The 20,705-nt window shown below is 35.1% G+C and overlaps 3 protein-coding genes across 3 annotated transcripts; 1 reads left to right on the top strand and 2 right to left on the bottom strand.

The window, feature by feature from the left end:
* The first annotated feature begins 1,371 nt into the window (after positions 1–1,371).
* On the top strand, positions 1,372–4,316 carry syt1b (synaptotagmin Ib). The gene is made up of 8 exons (XM_058751891.1): positions 1,372–1,549; positions 1,665–1,840; positions 2,148–2,261; positions 2,446–2,613; positions 2,770–2,937; positions 3,677–3,794; positions 3,888–4,021; positions 4,212–4,316. Exons 1-8 carry the CDS (start codon positions 1,372–1,374, stop codon positions 4,314–4,316), a joined length of 1,161 nt encoding a protein of 386 aa, XP_058607874.1.
* Positions 4,317–5,160: 844 nt separating this feature from the next.
* On the bottom strand, positions 5,161–8,559 carry si:dkey-30c15.13 (uncharacterized protein LOC558731 homolog). Its single transcript, XM_058752102.1, has 7 exons — positions 8,348–8,559; positions 7,976–8,140; positions 7,167–7,277; positions 6,971–7,027; positions 6,536–6,643; positions 6,298–6,444; positions 5,161–5,511 (listed from the first exon to the last, which is right to left on the bottom strand). Exons 1-7 carry the CDS (start codon positions 8,363–8,365, stop codon positions 5,458–5,460), a joined length of 660 nt encoding a protein of 219 aa, XP_058608085.1. The 5' UTR covers positions 8,366–8,559; the 3' UTR covers positions 5,161–5,457.
* A 149-nt stretch (positions 8,560–8,708) lies between these two features.
* LOC131524482 (B-cadherin-like) lies at positions 8,709–18,840 on the bottom strand. Its single transcript, XM_058751625.1, has 15 exons — positions 18,523–18,840; positions 18,071–18,172; positions 17,506–17,655; positions 17,213–17,368; positions 16,971–17,115; positions 16,727–16,893; positions 13,660–13,788; positions 13,384–13,569; positions 12,735–12,979; positions 12,176–12,318; positions 11,400–11,624; positions 11,091–11,309; positions 10,020–10,153; positions 9,795–9,926; positions 8,709–9,617 (listed from the first exon to the last, which is right to left on the bottom strand). Exons 1-15 carry the CDS (start codon positions 18,616–18,618, stop codon positions 9,408–9,410), a joined length of 2,439 nt encoding a protein of 812 aa, XP_058607608.1. The 5' UTR covers positions 18,619–18,840; the 3' UTR covers positions 8,709–9,407.
* Between the last annotated feature and the right edge of the window lie 1,865 nt (positions 18,841–20,705).

Genomic DNA, 20,705 nt, shown 5'->3' on the forward strand with positions numbered 1-20,705 from the left:
TAAAAACTGGTGCATTTCATCATTTCAGCTTCAATAAAATCTGCTAGATAAACCTTAAAACCTTTACTGCAGTGTATAATGAGAGAATCATACCATTAAATTAAACTTTTAGGGTTTTAAAATGATACATAAGGTATATTATGTATAATGTAGATTAATTCTATATAATATATTATATAAGATATAATTATATTTATTACATAAATTATACATAAAATATAAATTATTATATATATATATATATATATATATCAAATATATTATATATGCTACAATTTTAAAAACAATATAGTGTGTGCAAAAATTAATAAATACATTTAAAAAAATTAAATAAAAACACGAGCCAAATATACTTGTTAAAGCTTGCAAATGGCTTTTATTATATTCTTTGGATGTAGATACAGCATTTAGGAATATTTATGTATGTCCCCCAAATATTTTGTGAAATAACCAGTACTGGCACCTTAATGTGACCCCTGTATTTCAAATCATTTCTACATCCCTCATTAAAAGCTTGTCATAATGTCCATATGGTTCCACCCACTGCTGCACAGCTTGCAACTGGATGCTTCTCTCTCAGTCTCTCTCTCCTCTGTCATTGTCTCTCTAGCTGCGTTAAACTCGGTCAAACATCTTGATATTTTCTTTCTTTTAAAAGAATAGTCTTGCCAAGACTCACAAGGCAGATCTCTCTCATTGCCTTAGTTTTCTGTCTTTAATTTTCTGTTTTTTCCCCCCTCAAAGTAATTCAGATAACCTGCCTGTCAAGTGTACTTCTCAAATCAGTGCTGCAGGTAAGTGTTCTTTCTCCTCAAATATAGCATGTGATTTTTTACGATCCTTAGATTGCATAAACTTAGCAGTGAACTTTTATGTGCATACAAATACATGTTGTGTCTGAGGCTATCCATGCATTTTTATGTAAATTAAACAATGCTTTGAATAAATACATTTATAGGAATGCTTCTGAGGTTTGCATTAGGATTTGTTTGATGGTGTTGTGTATAAATAAATGCATGTTTATTATTATTTGTGTTAGATAGACATGTATAAGTTTGAGTCGGGATATCAGTGTGTCTGAGGGGTATCAGTGTCACTGGCTTTCTGTGTCACATTTCACTGTAAATAGAGAGAAAATCAATAAATCCCTACTCAGCATTTCTCAAAATAATCCAAGGTTAAGGAGCATCATGTCACCTGCTGTGTGCGCTGAATGTGAACCTGCCTTTGCCTTTATAATGAGCTTCCAGTACATCAGCATTACGCTCACTATCATCTGTGCGAATGCCAAAGGTTATTAGAGACTTCAAAACTTTATAAAGTCACATGCAACTCTTCAGATAATGCACTTCTCCACTGCATGTCCTCAGAATGCATGAAGGTGATGCTCTGCTGGCTGGTCCTTCCTCATCTCCAGCACTGAATGGATCAAAGATACCTGGACCTGCGAGTTCTCCACCCACGGCTGTTCATCCTCAGACTACGACCGCAGAGAGTTTGGCTCATAGCGTCAGAAGCAAGTTTCTGAATGAGCTTCATAAAGTCCCATGTGAGTAGACACAGTAGTCTCTCTCACACATAATCACTGACTCACCTGTGTATTTATTGTCGTTTCTCTGTGTGTGTGTGTGTGTGTGTGTGTGTGTGTGTGTGTGTTGTTCCAGTACCATCCTGGGCTCTGGTGGCCCTCAGCTTCCTCATAGTCCTCATCACACTCAGCTGCTGCCTGTGTTTCTGCAAGAAGATGATATTTAAAAAGAAAAAGGAAAAGGGTGGGAAAGAGAAAAATGAAAAGAACAACATTAACCTGTCAAACGTGAAAGAGGACGGAACAAAACTGGTACTTATTATTGATGTGTGTGTATATAGTGGGTGTATACACACACACACACACACACACACACATACATATAATGTGTGTATAATTATTATTATTATTTTCCACGCACATTTTATCAATGCCAAACCACATCTATTCTAATATCTACTTTTCATTTTGTATATAATAATTTATAAGTGATATATAATTGTTAACAAGGTCTGGAAGTAAATTTGCTAAGTTAATCATTTTAATACACACTCACAGAAAATTGGTCCCCAATAATTAAATTATTAACACATTCAAATGATTTATATTGTATTTACAGGATGTTCATCGCGGTACTGATTCTGATCACAAGGAAGAGGATTCTGAGTCTAAAGAGGCTGCAAAACTTGGAAAACTTCACTATACCCTTGACTACAACTTCACTGACAGCGCGGTATGAATACAAATCAGCAACCAGCGTTAATTCAGTCATCAATATCCATATTAAAAAGAGAAACTTGCTTCGGCAGGGGTTTTTATCTGCAGAGGGCTTTTATTGTAGTGTAATGTGGAGAACTTCATTTTAAAATTAAAATTCTGAATCATTTTGAATAAATATGATATTCTTTCTTGTCCAGTTAATTGTAGGTGTGGTTGAGGCAGAAGGTCTTGCTGCTATGGATATGAGCGGCACTTCGGATCCATATGTGAAAGTCTACCTCCTCCCCGACAAGAAGAAAAAGTTTGAGACAAAAGTTCACCGCAAAACACTGGACCCGACTTTTAATGAGCGCTTCACCTTTAAGGTACATCTAGTTACTGCTAAAGACAATCCTTCATGGCAAGAATGTTATAGAGGTCACAGCATACAAATTCACAATGTGCTGTTGGGACAATAATGCATTTAATTGCATTAAAATGTGTCACACATATGGATACTCTCATATATATTCTGTCTGCAGGTTCCATATGCAGAGCTCGGAGGAAAGACGCTGGTCATGACAGTGTATGACTTTGACCGTTTCTCCAAACATGATGCTATTGGGGATGTGAGGCTGCAGATGAATAAAGTGGACTTCAGTCAGCTTACAGAGGAATGGAGAGATCTGCAGAAAGCAGAGAAAGAGGAGGTACGAGTGAGGAATCTTGAATACATGCAGGGTTGGGCCAAAGACTTTTTCATGGCTCAGTCTGAATCTGAATTGAATAGGTCACATTGCATAGTTGAATTCAAGGCGAATTGGAATGAACCCAAACAATGGGATTTCTTTAGTCCAACACAAGCGAGCTTTGCAATAAAACATAAAAATGTTTTTTTTTTAATTATTAGAATTTTATAGATTATTTATTATAACACATTTGAAAATAATATTAATATATATTCACATCCGACTTTAACAATGTTAATTTCATATTTACATAGTTAAATAAATGCATGTAAAAAAATTATTAATATTTAAATATGGATATAATTGATAAGATGTCATTAAATAATATACATTTATTTAGGCTAACTATTTATTCATACTCAGTTATACTGATCTTAAATTGTTAACGGTAAAAAAGTGAAACTTGTGTGACATTAACACATTATATTAATATTTACATAATGCATGTAAAATATACAAATTATATACATTTATTATGCAAGTATATGAGTAATTCATATTGAAAAATATGTTCAACCACTGATAATGCTCTATCAATTTTAACATTTTAAATATAGAAATAAAACAGAAATATTTCTATATGTATTCCATTTCCAGATTTAATTATGAATTACACCTTTGTACCAGCATGTGACAGAAATGTGTTGATTTCAGGATGAAGAATGAAATAATATCTGACTTTTCCTTGTTGACTCAACAGCATGAGCGGTTAGGTGATATTTGCTTGTCTCTGCGCTACGTACCGACTGCTGGAAAGCTGACTGTTGTCGTTCTAGAGGCCAAAAACCTCAAAAAAATGGATGTGGGTGGCCTCTCAGGTGAGTGGAAAAAGTGGTGCGACATTATATACGGACACATTTCAAAATACAGATCTGAAATGCCATTTCGGACATTATTTATCTGTTCCACAGACCCTTATGTAAAAATCCACCTGATGCAGAACGGCAAAAGGCTGAAGAAAAAGAAAACCACAATTAAGAAGAACACACTGAACCCGTATTACAACGAATCATTTAGCTTTGAAGTGCCATCTGAGCAGATTCAGGTAGAGTTGAAGTTTCATTTGTGTCCATATTTCTGCCTGTCTCCTGAAACTGAACACAATGGTTCTGAGCTATTCTTCTGTCTCCTATTAGAAAGTTCAGGTTGTGGTAACAGTCCTGGACTATGACAAAATTGGGAAGAATGATGCCATTGGAAAGGTTTTCATAGGACTGAACAGCACAGGAACAGAGCAACGCCATTGGTCAGATATGTTAGCCAATCCAAGAAGACCCATCGCTCAATGGCACGCCCTTAAACCTGAAGAGGATGTGGATGCTGAACTGATAAAGAAATGAAGCTGTGTGTGTGAGCATTTGTATACATAAATATTCAGTGGTTTGCTTTCATGTGTGAAGTTTGTGTATGTGGGGAAAGTCTGAGCTAGATCTGGTAAAATCTCATCTCTTTTATCCACATTATGGTAATAATCAAAAGCGCATTAATTTTCAGTATCTTGTGCAAGATGTTCAAAGATGCATTAAATTAAATGATGTATTAAAGGAGTAAAAACTGCATTGGACAACATGAGACAGCATTTACAATGCAACTTCTGTAATAACATATTCCAGAATATTCATGAGGAAATTATGTAAACCAGGACCAAATCCATTGGTATTTGATTGGTGAAAAGTAGGTTATGACATTATTGATTGATATTATTTTCCATTGCCTATGCAGAAAAGTCATTTCAGAAGTGGATAGAGTTATTAAATTTTTAATATGCAATCATTTGCATAATTATTTTTCTCTTTAAAATAATGTCCACTAATGAATTGTGCATTCATGAATTGTGAATTGTGAAAGACCCTTAAAGGGATAGTTCACCAAAAAATCATTTACTCACCCTCTAGTGGTTACAAACCTTTAAGAGTTTCTCTCTTCTGTTAAACACAGAAGACGACATTTTGCTGGTAGCCATTGACTTCCATATTATGGGAAAAACAGGTATGCAAGTCTATGGCTACCGGCAACTGTTACCAACATTCTTCAAAAAAAATGTCATTCTTGGGTGAACTATCCCTTTAACAACTGTTAAGAAAGTAAACATGGTCAATTTTAATCTAATGTTGTCTTCACAGAATCAACAGCATGACTTTCAGAAATGGCACAACAAGGACATCTTAAGACTTTTTAATAACCACACATAATTGTACATAAATATATAAACATACAAAATCATTGATGGGGTCCATGTTATCCTCACAAATGACATGCATATGTATTGAATGTATATAAATTATGCATTAAAATGTAACATATAAATTATTGTTTGGGATTTTCACAAATGGAAATATGTAGTCAGGTTTTTGCAATATCACTATTATTTGTCATTGTGAACCTGGGTGTAAATGCTTAAAAATGTATTTATTCTCTTGATAAAATAAAATAAGCCATAAATTTGTTTGCATAAGTTTCCACACACCGACCACCGACCGTTCAAAGGCTGAACTGTTCGTTTTCCAGCAGTGGATCTGTGTGTTCATCTGATTTCTAAGAAAAACAGAGTCAGATTTAACTATATTATATTAACTACAAAATAAACATTACAAGGTTTCTGCATTTTTAAAGAAAAATTAAGGAATAAACTGTAGGGAACACAATAGTTCAATATGTTCTCTAAATGTAAATGTCCAGGGAGAACAGAATGAGTTGTATTAGCAACACAAAGTTTGAAATTGTTGAAAATACAAGTTCCAACAGATATATCATTACTTTTTCTTTTAATTTACCAAAAATAGCTTAGCTATAAAACGAAATGATCACACTGCAAAAAAAGTAATGTTCTTCATCTGTATTTTTGTCCTGTTTTCCCGTGCAAATGTCTGAAGATTCATGAATCAAGGTACATTTACACATAAGATAAGCAATCTTATTTTCTGAGAAATTCTGCCAATCGAACTCAGAACATTCAACTTAAGTTTTCATATTTTAAAACACATTAGTTCTTGTTTGAAGCATACACTCAATTGTATTCAATTGCTTAGAAAGTTTTATGTTGCATCTCAAATGCATATTGATTTAAGAATGTTTATACATTTGCACTGGAAAACAAAAAAATACTGAGGAAGATATTAATTAGTAGTAATGCATTCAACATTTAATGCCACGGCTTTATGAATTTAAGACTTTCTTCCGAGTTTTAAGACCTTTTTATGCCTTAATTTGTAGAATTTGGTGAATTAAGACTTGCTTTTTAAGACTTGCAGAAACCCTGCATTATTATTGCATTCCTAAAACTATATTCTAGACTAGAGCTTGAATGTGTGAATATTGTACCTGCATTACGCTGATGTAGTCCTGTCTGTAGAGGGTGCTGTAGGACTTAATACCTTTCCAAATCAGAAAGAGCATGTATATGGCTGCTAACATGCACTGGAGGATGGACACGAAACCACTGCCCTTCAGCACATACACACCAATGCGCTGAGACAGAGAGATGGAGAGAGAGACCATTAACTCATTTCAGTGGTATATTCTAGTGGTTTATTGAGTGGCAGTGTCTCTGTACACGCACCTGCTGAGGGGTGGCCTTTTCCATTAGTGAGGATTTAATAAAGAAGGTGACAAAAGAACAAACTCCAAACAGTAAGCTGAAGATATTCAGGCCCATCAGAGTCATGACCTACAACAGCAGAGATCACACTTTACTCAAACAAGCACACAGGAAGCCTATTGACTTTATATAATAAAGGATATACTCATACAGTTATTCCAAACTACACAACAAACATTTGATTTGGACACAAATATCTGAATATCACTGCATTAGAAAACAAAATATCAAACCAAGTGACGTTCATTTCAAAGTAAGAGAGCTCAAACACATTTTTCAAGCTAAGTATTTCACAGAAAGATGTTTATGGAGTTAAAAAAGATACTGTTCAAAAAAAGACAAAAGGAAAATCATCAAGGTTATAAAAAAAAAAAAAAATACATAAAACAAGCTTACTTTGAATTTTTTGGGTTTCCTTTGGACATCAATTGCAAGTGACCCCGTGGCTAGAAACTGAGACATAAACAGATACGTATAAGACAGAAAACAACTAATTAGTAACAGTACTGTAGCATGTCAGACTGATCATTGCTTTGTTCTGATTTATTGACTGTCAAATTTAGGAACCAGAAATGTTAACCGGAGCACTTACAAAAAGGCTACACCATATTGGAGCTGTCATAGACGCAGAACAGCTGAAAGTCAAACAGGTATAAGAGAAAGTGGAAAGAACACAGAAGGCAGCGCTGAAAATCTGAACAACCTGAAAGAGAAAGAGAGAAAAGATGAACAAAAGCAAGAATTAGGCTACAGTATATACTGTCTTCTATTGGTCAAAATAAAATTGTATGTGAATGCATTAATAAAAGTTTCAAATATTAGTATGCCATGCTGCCATAATGTTTGTTTAATACAGCAAGTGGCATTCATTTTGAAAATAAAATGGTTATTTTTTAAATCTTTGATCCAGTTTATGTCAACTTTTGGCAGTCCGGTCAAATGATAAGTCAAAAAAACATGGTAAATATCACTGATGATACTGCTATCATTTGTCAAACTATGTTATTTTAGTATCATTGATATAGTTTTATAGATTTTGTTAATAATTTGAGTAAGATATTTTCAAATTTTTATTTTTTTTAAACTTTTAGTTTTTTTGTTATGTCTTTTTGTCATTTTTTAAAAGTTTTTTAATGTCTATAATGTTTTTCTTAATTTTATTTGTTTTAGTTATTTTAGCATTTCATGTTAAACTAAACAAAAATGAGAAATGTCGCCCTGGTAACAAGCTGAAATGGAATTATTTTAAGTTTCAAGTAATAGGAACGTTTTCTATGGTTTTAGTTTTAGTTAACAATTATAACCCTGGTCAAACCGAAAACTGAAGGTGAAGCTGACCTGTGAGCATATGTATTCATTAAATTGTTGGGAGTCTATGACAGTTAAACTAGATTTTGTTACCCCAGACAGGAGAAGGCGGGTGTTGACCACTGTCCCAAACCAGCGGACCAGTCTGTCTTCCATCAGCTCTCCAGCTGTGGAGTCGTCAGCGGGAACAGCGTGGGGCAAAGGGCGTTCCTTAAAAAACACCTGATGCAGCCCCTCCTGGAACATGTTCTGATTCATCTGGGAACAAAAGAAGTGACATCATGAGTAAGCACAACAACAAATGGACTTGATTTGGATTTGATTTTGAGTTTTTGTTGAGTAGTTCATCTGATTGGTTAACATAGCCTACATACAGTATACTGTAGCATTTACAGTCATGCTTGATCACAGACAATTTAATACAAGTCTATTATGGATTTACGAGTGAAGTAATGTATAACTTACCTCTGGAATCCCAGGCATTATATACGAGACGCCTTTCTAAATCAGTGCAAAACGAGTCAACAAGCATTCAAATATATGGATTAACTTTAAGACGAACCTCTGTCTTCGTGAAATACAGGGTCAAAGTTCTTTCTCAGGGTCTTGCTCTTAAAGCCCGCCCAATAGGGAGAGTCCTGATGTGTGATTTGTCAGGATCTGATCAAAGGTTGTTTAGAGTCATAGTTTCATATTGGCTGATATGAATCTTATCGTTTAAAGTAAGCTTTATAAATTCAAATTTTTAATAATTAAAATAAAAAAAGTTCAAATAGCATAAAAATTATATATATTGCTAAAGCAGTGTTTATTGATAATTGAACAAACATTATGCATTTTATACAATAAAAAGTAAATACAACAATATAATGAGATAAAGTACTGTATTAAACAAAAAGTAAAATCTTCAGTAAACAACTTACATTAACTCATGCAGAATAAAAATTCAATTACAGGTGCTTGTCTTACATTCAGTCAATTCAACAGCTTCAGTTGCATAATGCAAATATAAAATGTGTTAAAAAAAAACAAAACAAGATCCACCATACTGTGGCAGTGAGTTTGTTTCTTCATCAGAACAGATCTGGAGCAATTTCGTATTATATCACTTGCATTTAGTGAATGGGTGCCGTCAGAAGAGAGTCAAAACAGCTGATTAAAAACATCACAATAATCCACACAACTCCAGTTTATCAATTATCATCTTGTGAAGCGAAAAGTCGTGTGGATTACATGAGGACTATTGTGATGATTTTATCAGCTGTTTGGACTCTCATTCTGGCGGCACCCATTCACTGCAGAGGATCCATTAATGAGCAAGTAATGTAATAATACATTTCTTCAAAACTGTTTATATGAAGAAACAAACTCATCTACATCTCAGATGCCCTGAAGGCGAGTCAATTTTCAGCACATTTTCATTTTTGGGAGAACTATATTCCTTTAATGACTTGCACCATATCTGGTAACACATTTCACATCACACTTTTATATACATACTCCTATATAGTAATCAGAGCACATATCACTCTTCTTCTCCTCCAGCAAACATATCAGCCAGTCTTCTGAACTGAGGTCCCCAGTTCTGCAGATGCTGGAAGTCCTGATCTCCATCACTGATGGACAATTGCAGAGAGCTGAGAGATCCGGATTCAGACCCCTCGCCCTCATGAGCAAACACCAGCACGGAGTCATACGGTGCCACATAGTGGTCATCATTTGCTGTGCACAAATTCTACAGAAACACAGAGTCCAGTATTTAACACATGCATGTAACTTTTGATGATGGTGATTTGGTTGTGGATGCTTTTCAGGATTTTTTGTTGATTCAAACCCAGGGCCAACATGCATGTTGAACGTGCAGAAATCATGCTGACTGTTATGCAGATACACATAAACACTCTTACTATACCTCATAAATGAAGCTTTCGATATCTTCAGTCTCATCTGGATGTTGCCGATAGAAGACCGTTGGTGAGGCCATTGGGGCAATATCAGTAGAGGAAACCTCTAGTCTGCTGCACAATAGGGCCATATCAAAATCCTGTAATACACATGTACATACACAACATAAACACTGATAAGACTCGACAAAAGTAAAGCTAATTGAACATGATATGTGGAAGAGCTTGTGCACCTGGTCCTGTTCGCCTCCTCCTTCCTCACTGTAACATAAAATATTGTCCCTGTCTTCGTCTCTATGGTTGAACTGTTCCCACTGAACTTTTCTCCCACATCTCCTCTTCAGGAGAAGAAGCAACAGTAACAGCACTATAGAAAAAAAGGAAACATTTTTTGAAAATCATAACTGTTATTAGTAGTGACTTTAAAGGCCAGCATCATTATAATCATGAAAATACACACACATATACTGTATGTATTTATAGATTAATACTTTATAGAAATTAATACTTTTTCACAAGGAGGTATTAAATTGATCTGAAGTGAGAGTAATCTTTTGTAACTGTGAAAGTCTGGACTATTTTCAAATAAATGCCACTCTTTTGAACTTTATATTTATCAAAGAATCCTGATTTTTTTTTTAATCAAATTCAGCTTTGCACATTTTAAAATGGATTAAAACAGCAATACATTAAAATAAAATTATTATGTATTTTTATTAAACAAAACCTTTGGTGAATATAACATTTTATTTAAAAAATAAAAAAATAAATCACTCACAAAATTATTATAATATATATATATGTGACCCTGGACCACAAAACCAGTCATAAGCGTCAATTTTATGAAATTGAGATTTATACATCATCTGAAAGCTGAATAAATAAGCTTTCCATTCATTTATGGTTTGTCATGATATGACAATATTTGGCCGAGATACAACTATTTGAAAATCTGGAATCTGAGGGTGCAAAAAAATCTAAATATTGAGAAAATCGCCTTTAAAGTTGTCCAAATGAAGTTCTTAGCAATGCATATTACTAATCAAAAATTAGGTTTTGATATATTTACAGTAGTAAATTTACAAAATATCTTCATGTAACATGATCTTTACTTATTGTCCTAATGATTTTTGGCATAAAAGAAAAATCAATAATTTTAACCCATACACTGTATTTTTGGCTATTGCTACAAATATACCAGCGACTTAAGACTGGTTTTGTGGTCCAGGGTCACATATTATAAAATAATATATATAAATATATATTCACATTTAGAGACTCATAATGATAGGTTGTTTGCTTACCAAGAAAGCATAAGATGGCCGCTAGCACATAGATGGACAGAGTGATGGCAGCAGCAGCATATATGCCGCTGGAGCAGGTAACGTCATCACCCTTACAGTCACACACCTCCACTATGATAGAACTGTTCTGAAATAACCTCTTGGAGTCATACATACGCAATACCAGGCTATATTCGCCAAGAGCCAGACGTCTGAGCGGCTTCAGCAACACCACACTGCCTGAGAAACGAGGGGAGAGCAGAAGTGTGAGACATCACAATATATTCACAACAGATTAACAAAACTTAATGTGAGCTAAACCAGTCCTACTGCTGGAGTTGCTGATGATAGTCCAGTTGCTTTGATATTCTGTATTTAGCTCTATGGTGAAGGGTGGGCCGTTTTCTGGGCCGTCTGGGTCTGTGATGGTCAGACGGACGGGTTTCGGTTCGATGAGACACATCAGGACTCTGTGCTCCTCCAGCACTGGAGCGTTGTCATTAATGTCCAACAGCTTAATCACTAATGTGCCTGTTCCTGTGGCGGGCTCGTCATCTACAGAAACAAATAAATAAAGCAGTCCACACAACCTGTCTAAAGCCAACCTCAGATGTGTTTTGATTAACACAAAAATGAGTAGATAACAGAAATTTCATTTTTGGGTGGACTATCCTAAAGGCTTGAATACACTACTTGAGTTTTTCAGATTTCATTTGACAAATTTCACAGAAAATCGCATAGTATGTGATGGGCACACGCTCAGATTTTTTAGCTTCAGATTGATTCCAAAAATGAACATTTGCAGAATATCTCGCCCTCAGGCCATCCAAGATGAAGATGAGTTCTTCGTCAGAACAGATTTGGAGAAATGGGTTACTTGTGGATTCTTGTGATGTTTTTATCAGCTGTTTGGACTCTCATTCTGACGGCACCCATTCACTGCAGAGGATCCATTGGTGAGCAAGTGTTGCAATGCTACATTTCTCCTAAAGAAACAAACTCATCTACATCTTGGATGGCCTGAGGATGAGTAACTTTTCAGCAAATTTTCATTTTTGAGTGAACTATTCCTAGTCTTTAGGCACTGGGAGCTTTATTTAAATTACCATTGTCATAAGCCAGTACTAAGACCGTGTACTGTTCATTTCTTATGAACGGGGCCTCTCTGTCCAGTGAGCTCCTGACTTTGATGAGTCCAGTGTCCTCTGCGATCTCCAGCCAGTTTGCAATGTCTTGCAGCAACTTATATCTGATATCACAACACACAAATATGTGACAGAAATGAACACATGACAGACATTTGGTGCTTACCAAATACACAACAATACGCAAAAAGTTTGGTTCTTACAATAGCAATACCATGGTTTTGTTTGGATGTGCTTTTGTTACTTTTTTATATTTGTATTTAGGTTTAATTTATTTTTTGTTTTAGTTTTAGTTTGTACGTTTAGTGCTTCAATTTTCAACATTTCTAATTTTTTAGTTCAAGTTTTTCATCTAATATTACAATTTTATTTGATTTCAGCTTTATTTCAAATAATAAGAATGTTGTAATGCTTTTAATGATAAATACCCTGCTGGGTAATACACAAAAAAGGGTTTTTATGATACGACAGTATAATTGTGTGTTTTTTGGGGGGGTTTTCGTGTGTATCCATGTAAAACCTTATTTTCTGCTCTCTAGCAGTATCTGGGTCACTGGCTGTGTATTTGGAGATAGTGCTGCCCACTTTGAGGTCCTCATGAAACATGATCTGTTTCTCCGCAGGTTCAAAGACAGGCGGCTCATTTACATCCTGCACTGTGATGGTGACGGTAGCAGTGGAGGTGGCCAAAGGAACAGCAAAAGGAACCTCGTTCTTGACCACCACCAGCAGAGAGAAACTGTTGGTCTGCTCGAAGTCCAGACCCTAAAAATATATGGACAAATATAATTTCATTTCATTTTCTGAGGAAAATGTGAGTGCCCGTGAAAAAAAACTCACTCTATTAGACAAAAAGTCTGGGGTCTGTAAGCTGAATTTTCATAATGTTTCAGAAACCATTCTAATATGCTGATTTGTTCCTCAAGAAATATTACTTATGAATCTTGAAAACAGTTTTGCAGCTTAATATTTTTGTGGAAACCATGATAAAACATTTTCCGTATTGTTTGATAATTATAAGCATTATTAAGCATTTTTTTTATAAAAATATTTTGTAAGATTATAAATGTCTTTTAGTGTTACTAATAGTTGAAAAAACTATTAATTTCATTACATTCAAACATTAGGGTCTAAGTTCAAGTGTGTTTGATATATGAATGTATATTCACTTTTGATGTCATGATGATTCCCTCCATCCCGCTGGGGCCGGTGCTGATGTTGAAGAACCCTTTCTCATTGCCCTGGATGATGGTGAACTTTGCCACTGAGTTTGCAGTTAAAGGCTCATCTCTATCTGTGACATACAACTTCGCAACAATTTCCTCAGCCTTATTTTCTTGTACTGTACCCTCATACTGTCAAAACACACACAAACAGACCGTTTCAGAGCTACTCAACATCAGATGTGTGTGGAAAATTCAGTCTAAATCCAAAAATGAACGTACCTTTTTTAGGCGGAACTTAGGGGCGTGATCATTGCTATCAGTAATTTTGATGATGACCATACAGGTGGAAGAAAGACCGTGACCATCCATATCTGCTGCTTCCACAGCCAGCTTATACACAGCTTGATTCTGTTATCACAGAGATGACAAAAAAGACAGCCGTGTTCAGATGATGGTTCTGAAACAATATCAGCATTCAAAAGTTTGAGGTCAATATGTTTTTTTTTTTTTTACATTTAAAAAAAGTTTAAATTAATAATTTTGCTCAAATTTACCAAAATGCATAACGGTTTCCACAAAAATATTAAGCAGTAAACTTTAACTATTTTATTACTAGTGTCTGGGAACACAGCAGGAGAAGGGCCGGTCTGTTCAAAAGCTTAATGCGACATTAATGTACATTATGTCTTTCTGTCATTATGTAGATTTCCTGAACAACTTGTATAAAAGTTGAGTCACTGTGTAAGTTAACATTAGACCTTTTGCTCAGTTAATCAGATAAGCGTGACACTATTTTCCTATTTGATACTGTAAAGCTGCTTTGACACAATCTGTATTGTTAAAAGTGCTATATAAATAAAGGTGACTTGACTTGACTTGACAAACCTAATCTGGCCAAAATTTTAAATTTGGCTCCCTTTCATTTCATGAGTTAGAATGTGAATTGGAATTTGAATTGGATTGGACTGCAAAGCATTGGAATTTTAAAACATTTACACCTTTTCAAGCCATAATTCAAAAGTTTGTCTTGATGAACTTTCCTTTTCAAATTTAAAAATTGACATTTTAAGATTATATATTAATTTCAAATTATTTTAATTCTAGTCAAAATTTAATTTGAATTGCAATTCTCCATCCTTTTTGCTACCTCAATTCAAATTCAATTTAAGTTTAGCTTTATTTTTATTGCTGTTTTAAAGGGGTCATTGGATGCACATTTTCCACAAGTTGATATGATTCTTTAGGGTTTTAATGAAAAGTCTATAACATACTTTGGTTAAAAATTTCTCAATGGTAGTGTAAAAAACACCCTTTTTACCCTGTCAAAATCAGCTGTTTTCAGCAAGCTGTTTTTTTAGTCAATGTCGCTTTAAATGCTAATGAGCTCTGCTGACCCCGCCCCTCTCTTCCGTGGGGTGACGAGCAGACTGTAAACTTCAGCTGCGAAACTGGGTAACTAGCACATTATTAGGAAAGGCTATTTGCAAAGTTTCATAAAAAAAAAAACCTTATACAGTGGGGCAAAAAAAGTATTTAATCAGCCACCAATTGTGCAAGTTCTCCCACTTGAGAGACAAAATAAGAAAAAAAAATCCAGAAAATCACATTGTAGGATTTTTAAAGAATTTATTTGCAAATTATGGTGGAAAATAAGTATTTGGTCAATAACAAAATTTCATCTCAATACCCCATTCATTCTTTCATCTACACGGATCAGTCGTCCTGGTCCCTTTGCAGAAAAACAGCCCCAAAGCATGATGTTTCCACCCCCATGCTTCACAGTAGGTATAGTGTTCTTTGGATGTAATTCAGCATTCTTTCTCCTCCAAACACGACAAGTTGAGTTTTTACCAAAAAGTTCTATTTTGGTTTCATCTGACCATATGATCATCCAAATGCTCTCAAGCAAACTTCAGACGGGCCGGACATGTACTGGCTTAAGCAGGGGCACACGTCTGGCACTGCAGGATTTGAGTCCCTGGCGGCGCAGTGTGTTACTGATGGTAGCCTTTGTTACTTTGGTCCCAGCTCTCTGCAGGTCATTCACTAGGTCCCCGTGTGGTTCTGGGATTTTTGCTCACAGTTCTTGTGATCATTTTGACCCCACGGGTGAGATCTTCGTGGAGCCCCAGATCGAGGAGATTATCAGTGGTCTTGTATGTCTTCCATTTTCTAATAATTGCTCCCACAGTTGATTTCTTCACACCAAGCTGCTTACCTATTGCAGATTCAGTCTTCCCAGCCTGGTGCAGGTCTACAATTTTGTTTCTGGTGTCCTTTGACAGCTCTTTGGTCTTAGCCATGGTGGAGTTTGGAGTTGGACTGTTTGAGGTTGTGGACAGGTGTCTTTTATACTGATAACGAGTTCAAACAGATGCCATTAATACAGGTAACGAGTGGAGGACAGAGGAGCCTCTTAAAGAAGAAGTTACAGGTCTGTGAGAGCCAGAAATCTTGCTTGTTTGTAGGTGACCAAATACTTATTTTACTGAGGAATTTACCAATTAATTCTTTAAAAATCCTACAATGTGATTTTCTGGATTTTTTTTTCTCATTTTGTCTCTCATAGTTGAGGTATACCTATGGTGAAAATTACAGGCCTCTCTCATCTTTTTAAGTGGGAGAATTTGCACAATTGGTGGCTGACTAAATACTTTTTTGCCCCACTGTATTTATTTCTTCAGTAGATGAAGCTGAATGATTTGTGCAAACAGACACATTTAGGCAGATCGGGATTGGCGCATTTCCTTCAAAAATTAAAGTAACGTTAATCCTCTGCGTCTTCAGCGGCTCTGATGTCGGGAGTAAATGATGACTGCTATGTTCATTATTACACCCAACAACTAAACACCTCAATTGCTTAATCTGAGACATTCTTGTCTTCCCCGGCACCGGAGTTGACACAATGGTGGACAGCTCTCAGCTCACTCAGGGCGGGTCTAAAGTAAGATGGACCTGTCAATCAACTATCGTAGGAGTGGCCTGTACAGAACTACGTCATTCTGACAGGAATCTCAAAACAGCCTGATTTGAGAAAGGGGATTTTAAAATAACCACTGGGTGGATTTTTATCATTATAGGATGGATGTGTACACACACTTCCAACACACATTTATGTTCAAACAACTTGTAAAGTGAATTTTGCATCCGATGACCCCTTTAAGTAATTTTGGTGCTTTAATTTAGTTGCCAAAGCAACATTTCTAATTCTAGTTTTAATATTTATATTTTATTTCAGCTTTACTAGGTTTATATATTAACAACAACAACAACAACAAAGATTTTAACAGCTTTAATACAATTTAGTTCATTTCAGTCTTTATGTAAACAAACACAGATTTATTACCTCTCTGTCCAAAATGCCTATAGTGGCCAGGCTGATGACTCCACTGGCTGAGTCAATGTGAAACACCCCACCGTTGGGTTCCTGTCTTACCAGCTTGTAACGCACAATGCCATTTGCAGTTTCTGGGTCATCAATGTCTTTTACCGTCACTTTTATGACGGGCGCATCTGCAGTAGGAGCATAAAACAGTATTTTATGCTATGTCAAACAAATGTAAAGTCTGAGAAGGATAGAAGAATCCTACTTTGTTTTGCCCTTTCTGGGACTTCTCCCATAAAAGGATCCTGGGTACACAAGGGTTTGTTGTCATTTTGGTCAATAACTTTGATGGTGAGTTTGACAGGGGTTTCAATGAAGCTTTGATCCTGTGCTGAAGCATGAGTTGTGAGCTGCACACAGACACACATAATATACAGCATTTATCAACGCAAAATACTTCTGTAAAGTTACAAGCAAACTCAAACTGTTTAACCTCAGGTCACTCACAATGTATTCTTCAGTTTCCTCTCTGTCCAGGCTTTTGGTGACCCATAACATGCCTGTATATTTGTCCACTGTGAAAAGACCCTTGGGAGGCTGATCTGCTCCTGCACCTGTGATTTTATAAATCATTCTCATGGAATCAGCAGCGGTGGACTTCATCTGTGGAGCAAAACATAAAAGCAAAGATTAGAACTTACAATGTGAAATGTTAAAACAAAAGACAGAGCAAACAGGACAATAATGTGCAAATTAAAAACAGGATGAAGCAAAAAAGGACATATAGGAGAGAGATGCACCTTCACCACTTCCTTTGGGAACGGGCCTTTATCATTTTCTGGAATGCTGACATGGGGAATCAACCAATCCCTCTTTCTTCTGATCATGCCATTAAATGTCTTGGGAATAACTGTCATCAAGACATAATGGGACTCTGGAGTTGTGCTATTCTGAATGACAAATCAAATAAACCTATGTAAATGCCGTAAAGCTTTTGAGCTATAGTTTAGTGTATACAAAAGTGGTTTGACAAGAAAATATTTCAGTCTTTCTACATCAAAATTTCATGTTTAATTCAATGTTACTTGCAAAAAAAATTGAAAATTGTTCCTACACATTTTAGTTAATGTGATTAACTACATCTGTGTTCAGAGAAACTGACTTAAATAAAAAAATAAAAAACATTTGGTTAAATTTAATTGCATGTAAATGTCTAAGATAAATTTTAAATCAGTTGTTTGCAGATGCCTCTTGATTTTGCATTTAAATTATGTAAATGTACAAATACTTCAGGCAACTATACATTTTAGAAATAATCAGGAAATTCTGAAAACATTTGTAAATATATTGGTGTAATTTATGTACCTGCCAAAGTGTGCTGGTGTTTCTCTTGTCAAGCATGAACTGTCCCTGTTGAACGGCTGCTAAATACTCTGGTTTGATCTCTCCATGAATTGTTAAGACCATCTGTTTAAACAGATGAAGAAAAAAAAAACTGATCAAGTTTCATATAATTAACAAAGTTGCATTCAATTCCTTTAGATAAAGTAGGAACACAAAAATATTAATACATATGTATTAATTTTCTCTCTCCATTATGTAATAAAACCTACAAGCATGATTACTATTAACATTTAAACAATGACAATTCAATACTGAAATAATTACATATGTATTTAATCAATATATAATTATATTGCAATTATTATTGTCTGGACTCTACAACATTTGCAGACCAGAATACACACAGATGACAATGTCATCTTCACATCATGCATAAAATAAAAAGACGAGAATATGACATTAACAACACTTACCAGACACAAAAGACAAGTGAAACTTCCATAAGTGAATCTCTTCATCTTCACAACAATACTGAACAGTATAAAGAATGAGAAATATGTTTTCTCCATGTATTGTCTGCTACCTTGTCAGTTCCCCACTTAAGCTGTACTGTAAAGTCTGATCTTTGTGTGTGTGTGTGTGTGTGTGTGAGAGAGAGTGCATTTGCATGTGCATTTGCAAAACATATTTCTCAACAGGTGCTGAAGGCAATACATCAAAGGACAATGAGCTTACCAACAGATGATGGCATGTTTAAAAGCATAAAGTAACAGTCATGCATGGAACATTTCAATGTCAGCTTTAACAAACTACATACACGGATGCCATGCAAGCGATTTTACAAACTATTCACGAAACAAAATATCATTATTATATATTTTATAATAAAATGCAGACTGTTTATGGTGCTTTAATGCAGCAACCCTTAGGGCAAAGTTCTGCTATGTCATCATGGAAAAATTACTTAATGAGAATTTTTTTTTTTTTTTGGAGATGCTCTACTGTATAGGTTCACATAATATTCAACACTGGCAGCAGCACATCTGGTGAGTTTGCCAGTAATAATCCATAATTAAAGGGCTTGTTCATCCAAAAATGAAAAATGTCATTTACCCACCCTTATGTTGTGTCAAACCTGTATGAGTTTCTTTCTTCTGTTGAATATAGAGGATATTTTCCGGGTTTTTACACCTTTCCCAAATTCAAGCACTTTTCAAGCACTTTCAAGATTTTCCAGCACTTTAAACTGTGGTAAATTACATGTTTACATACACACACACACACACACACTTGAGTTTTTCACTTTAAATCAGATGTTACTGTGCTATTAAAAACCACTGGTCTGGATCGCATATAGCATTGCATAATATAAATAGCCAACATAAAGTATATAAATTATAAAATAAAAAAGAAAGAAAGAAATAATTTACAGGGTACCACAAGGATTTTTAAAATAAAACGTAAGGCTTTTTAAGACCTACACAAATAAAATAAAAAAAATTCTATATGAGTGGGGAAGGGCAACGTCTATGGTAACATATTAAACCATAAAGTGACAAGCTTAACATTTCAGCCTTTAAAATATTTTTAAGAAATAACTAAAAGGGATGAGACAGAAGTATAAAGAATAATTTAGTTTTTCAGCAGCTTTGATGGCAGAGGATTAATTTGCACTTTCAATAAGCCCGCCTGCTGTTTTTGCTCAGAACAAAAAGCTTCCAATTTTTTTTTCCAAAAATTAGCCTTCCAAAATCTAAAACATTTAAACAGTAAGATGTCTTGTGTGCTTTAAATTAAAATAATTCTTTACACTTTTGACTCGTCCCTTTCCTTTATTTCTTAAAAATAGTTTAAAGGCTAAAATATGAGGTTCTGTCTGCCACTAGGTGGCGCTTTTGGAGCTATATTGATACAGCGGTTTCCCCGGTAACGGCTGAACACAAAGCAGAGCTGTGCTCATAAATGGTACTTTCAGACATTATACTGTACATCGATGAGATCAAACGAAAATGCCAAGGAAGTCGGTTCACTTCAGAGATAAATTAATATTAAAAACACCCGCCCTGCAGTTTGACTTTGAAATGTTTTATTTTATTATTTCACTTTAATCGTGAGAGTCTAAACATATTTAATTTAACTGAGCATGAGCATTTTTGCTTGAAAGCACAGACTCTCCCATGAAAAAAAGCAGAATTTACAGGAGACTTTACATTATTTTAACCATAATTTGTATTTGTCCTTTTCAAGCCAAGGCTCACTCCGAAGCGGCAACCTCCCGACGTGTTTTTATCTCCGGCTCGGTTCCATCAGAGTGCGCGCGTCAAAGACAGACAGATCACACGCGCGGACTAAAGCGGAGCTGTAGCTTATTTTATGTAAAAAAAAATAAAAATTAAGAATTATTATTTTTTTATATATATGAAACCAATGCAACTGCATTTTCAAGCACTTTATCCAAAATCCAAGCACTTTTCAAACCTTGAAAACACTGTTAAAATTCAAGCATTTTCAAGGATTTCAAGCACCCGTACGAACCCTGTATTTTGAAGAATGTGGATAACCAAATAGTTGCTGATAGCCATTGACTTCCATAGTATGAAAAAAATATATATACTATGAAAGCCAGTGGCTACCAGCAACTGTTTGGTTACATGTT

The sequence above is a fragment of the Onychostoma macrolepis genome, chromosome 18, assembly GCF_012432095.1.
Source record: "Onychostoma macrolepis isolate SWU-2019 chromosome 18, ASM1243209v1, whole genome shotgun sequence".
NCBI lineage: Eukaryota > Metazoa > Chordata > Actinopteri > Cypriniformes > Cyprinidae > Onychostoma > Onychostoma macrolepis.

What these genes read in the sequence shown, in the direction of transcription:
- syt1b (XM_058751891.1), top strand. Translation starts at nt 1,372, where the DNA reads ATGCATGAAGGTGATGCTCTGCTGGCTGGTCCTTCCTCATCTCCAGCA. An exon ending in AGAAAGCAGAGAAAGAGGAG is followed by an intron (nt 2,938 to 3,676) that starts GTACGAGTGAGG and finishes TTGACTCAACAG; the next exon opens with CATGAGCGGTTAGGTGATAT. An exon ending in GGATGTGGGTGGCCTCTCAG is followed by an intron (nt 3,795 to 3,887) that starts GTGAGTGGAAAA and finishes TCTGTTCCACAG; the next exon opens with ACCCTTATGTAAAAATCCAC.
- si:dkey-30c15.13 (XM_058752102.1), bottom strand. An exon ending in CAATATGGTGTAGCCTTTTT is followed by an intron (nt 7,028 to 7,166) that starts GTAAGTGCTCCG and finishes TTTATGTCTCAG; the next exon opens with TTTCTAGCCACGGGGTCACT. An exon ending in GGAAACCCAAAAAATTCAAA is followed by an intron (nt 6,644 to 6,970) that starts GTAAGCTTGTTT and finishes CTGCTGTTGTAG; the next exon opens with GTCATGACTCTGATGGGCCT.
- LOC131524482 (XM_058751625.1), bottom strand. Translation starts at nt 18,618, where the DNA reads ATGGAGAAAACATATTTCTCATTCTTTATACTGTTCAGTATTGTTGTG. An exon ending in TCACTTGTCTTTTGTGTCTG is followed by an intron (nt 18,173 to 18,522) that starts GTAAGTGTTGTT and finishes CTGTTTAAACAG; the next exon opens with ATGGTCTTAACAATTCATGG. An exon ending in TATCATCAGCAACTCCAGCA is followed by an intron (nt 11,310 to 11,399) that starts GTAGGACTGGTT and finishes CTCGTTTCTCAG; the next exon opens with GCAGTGTGGTGTTGCTGAAG.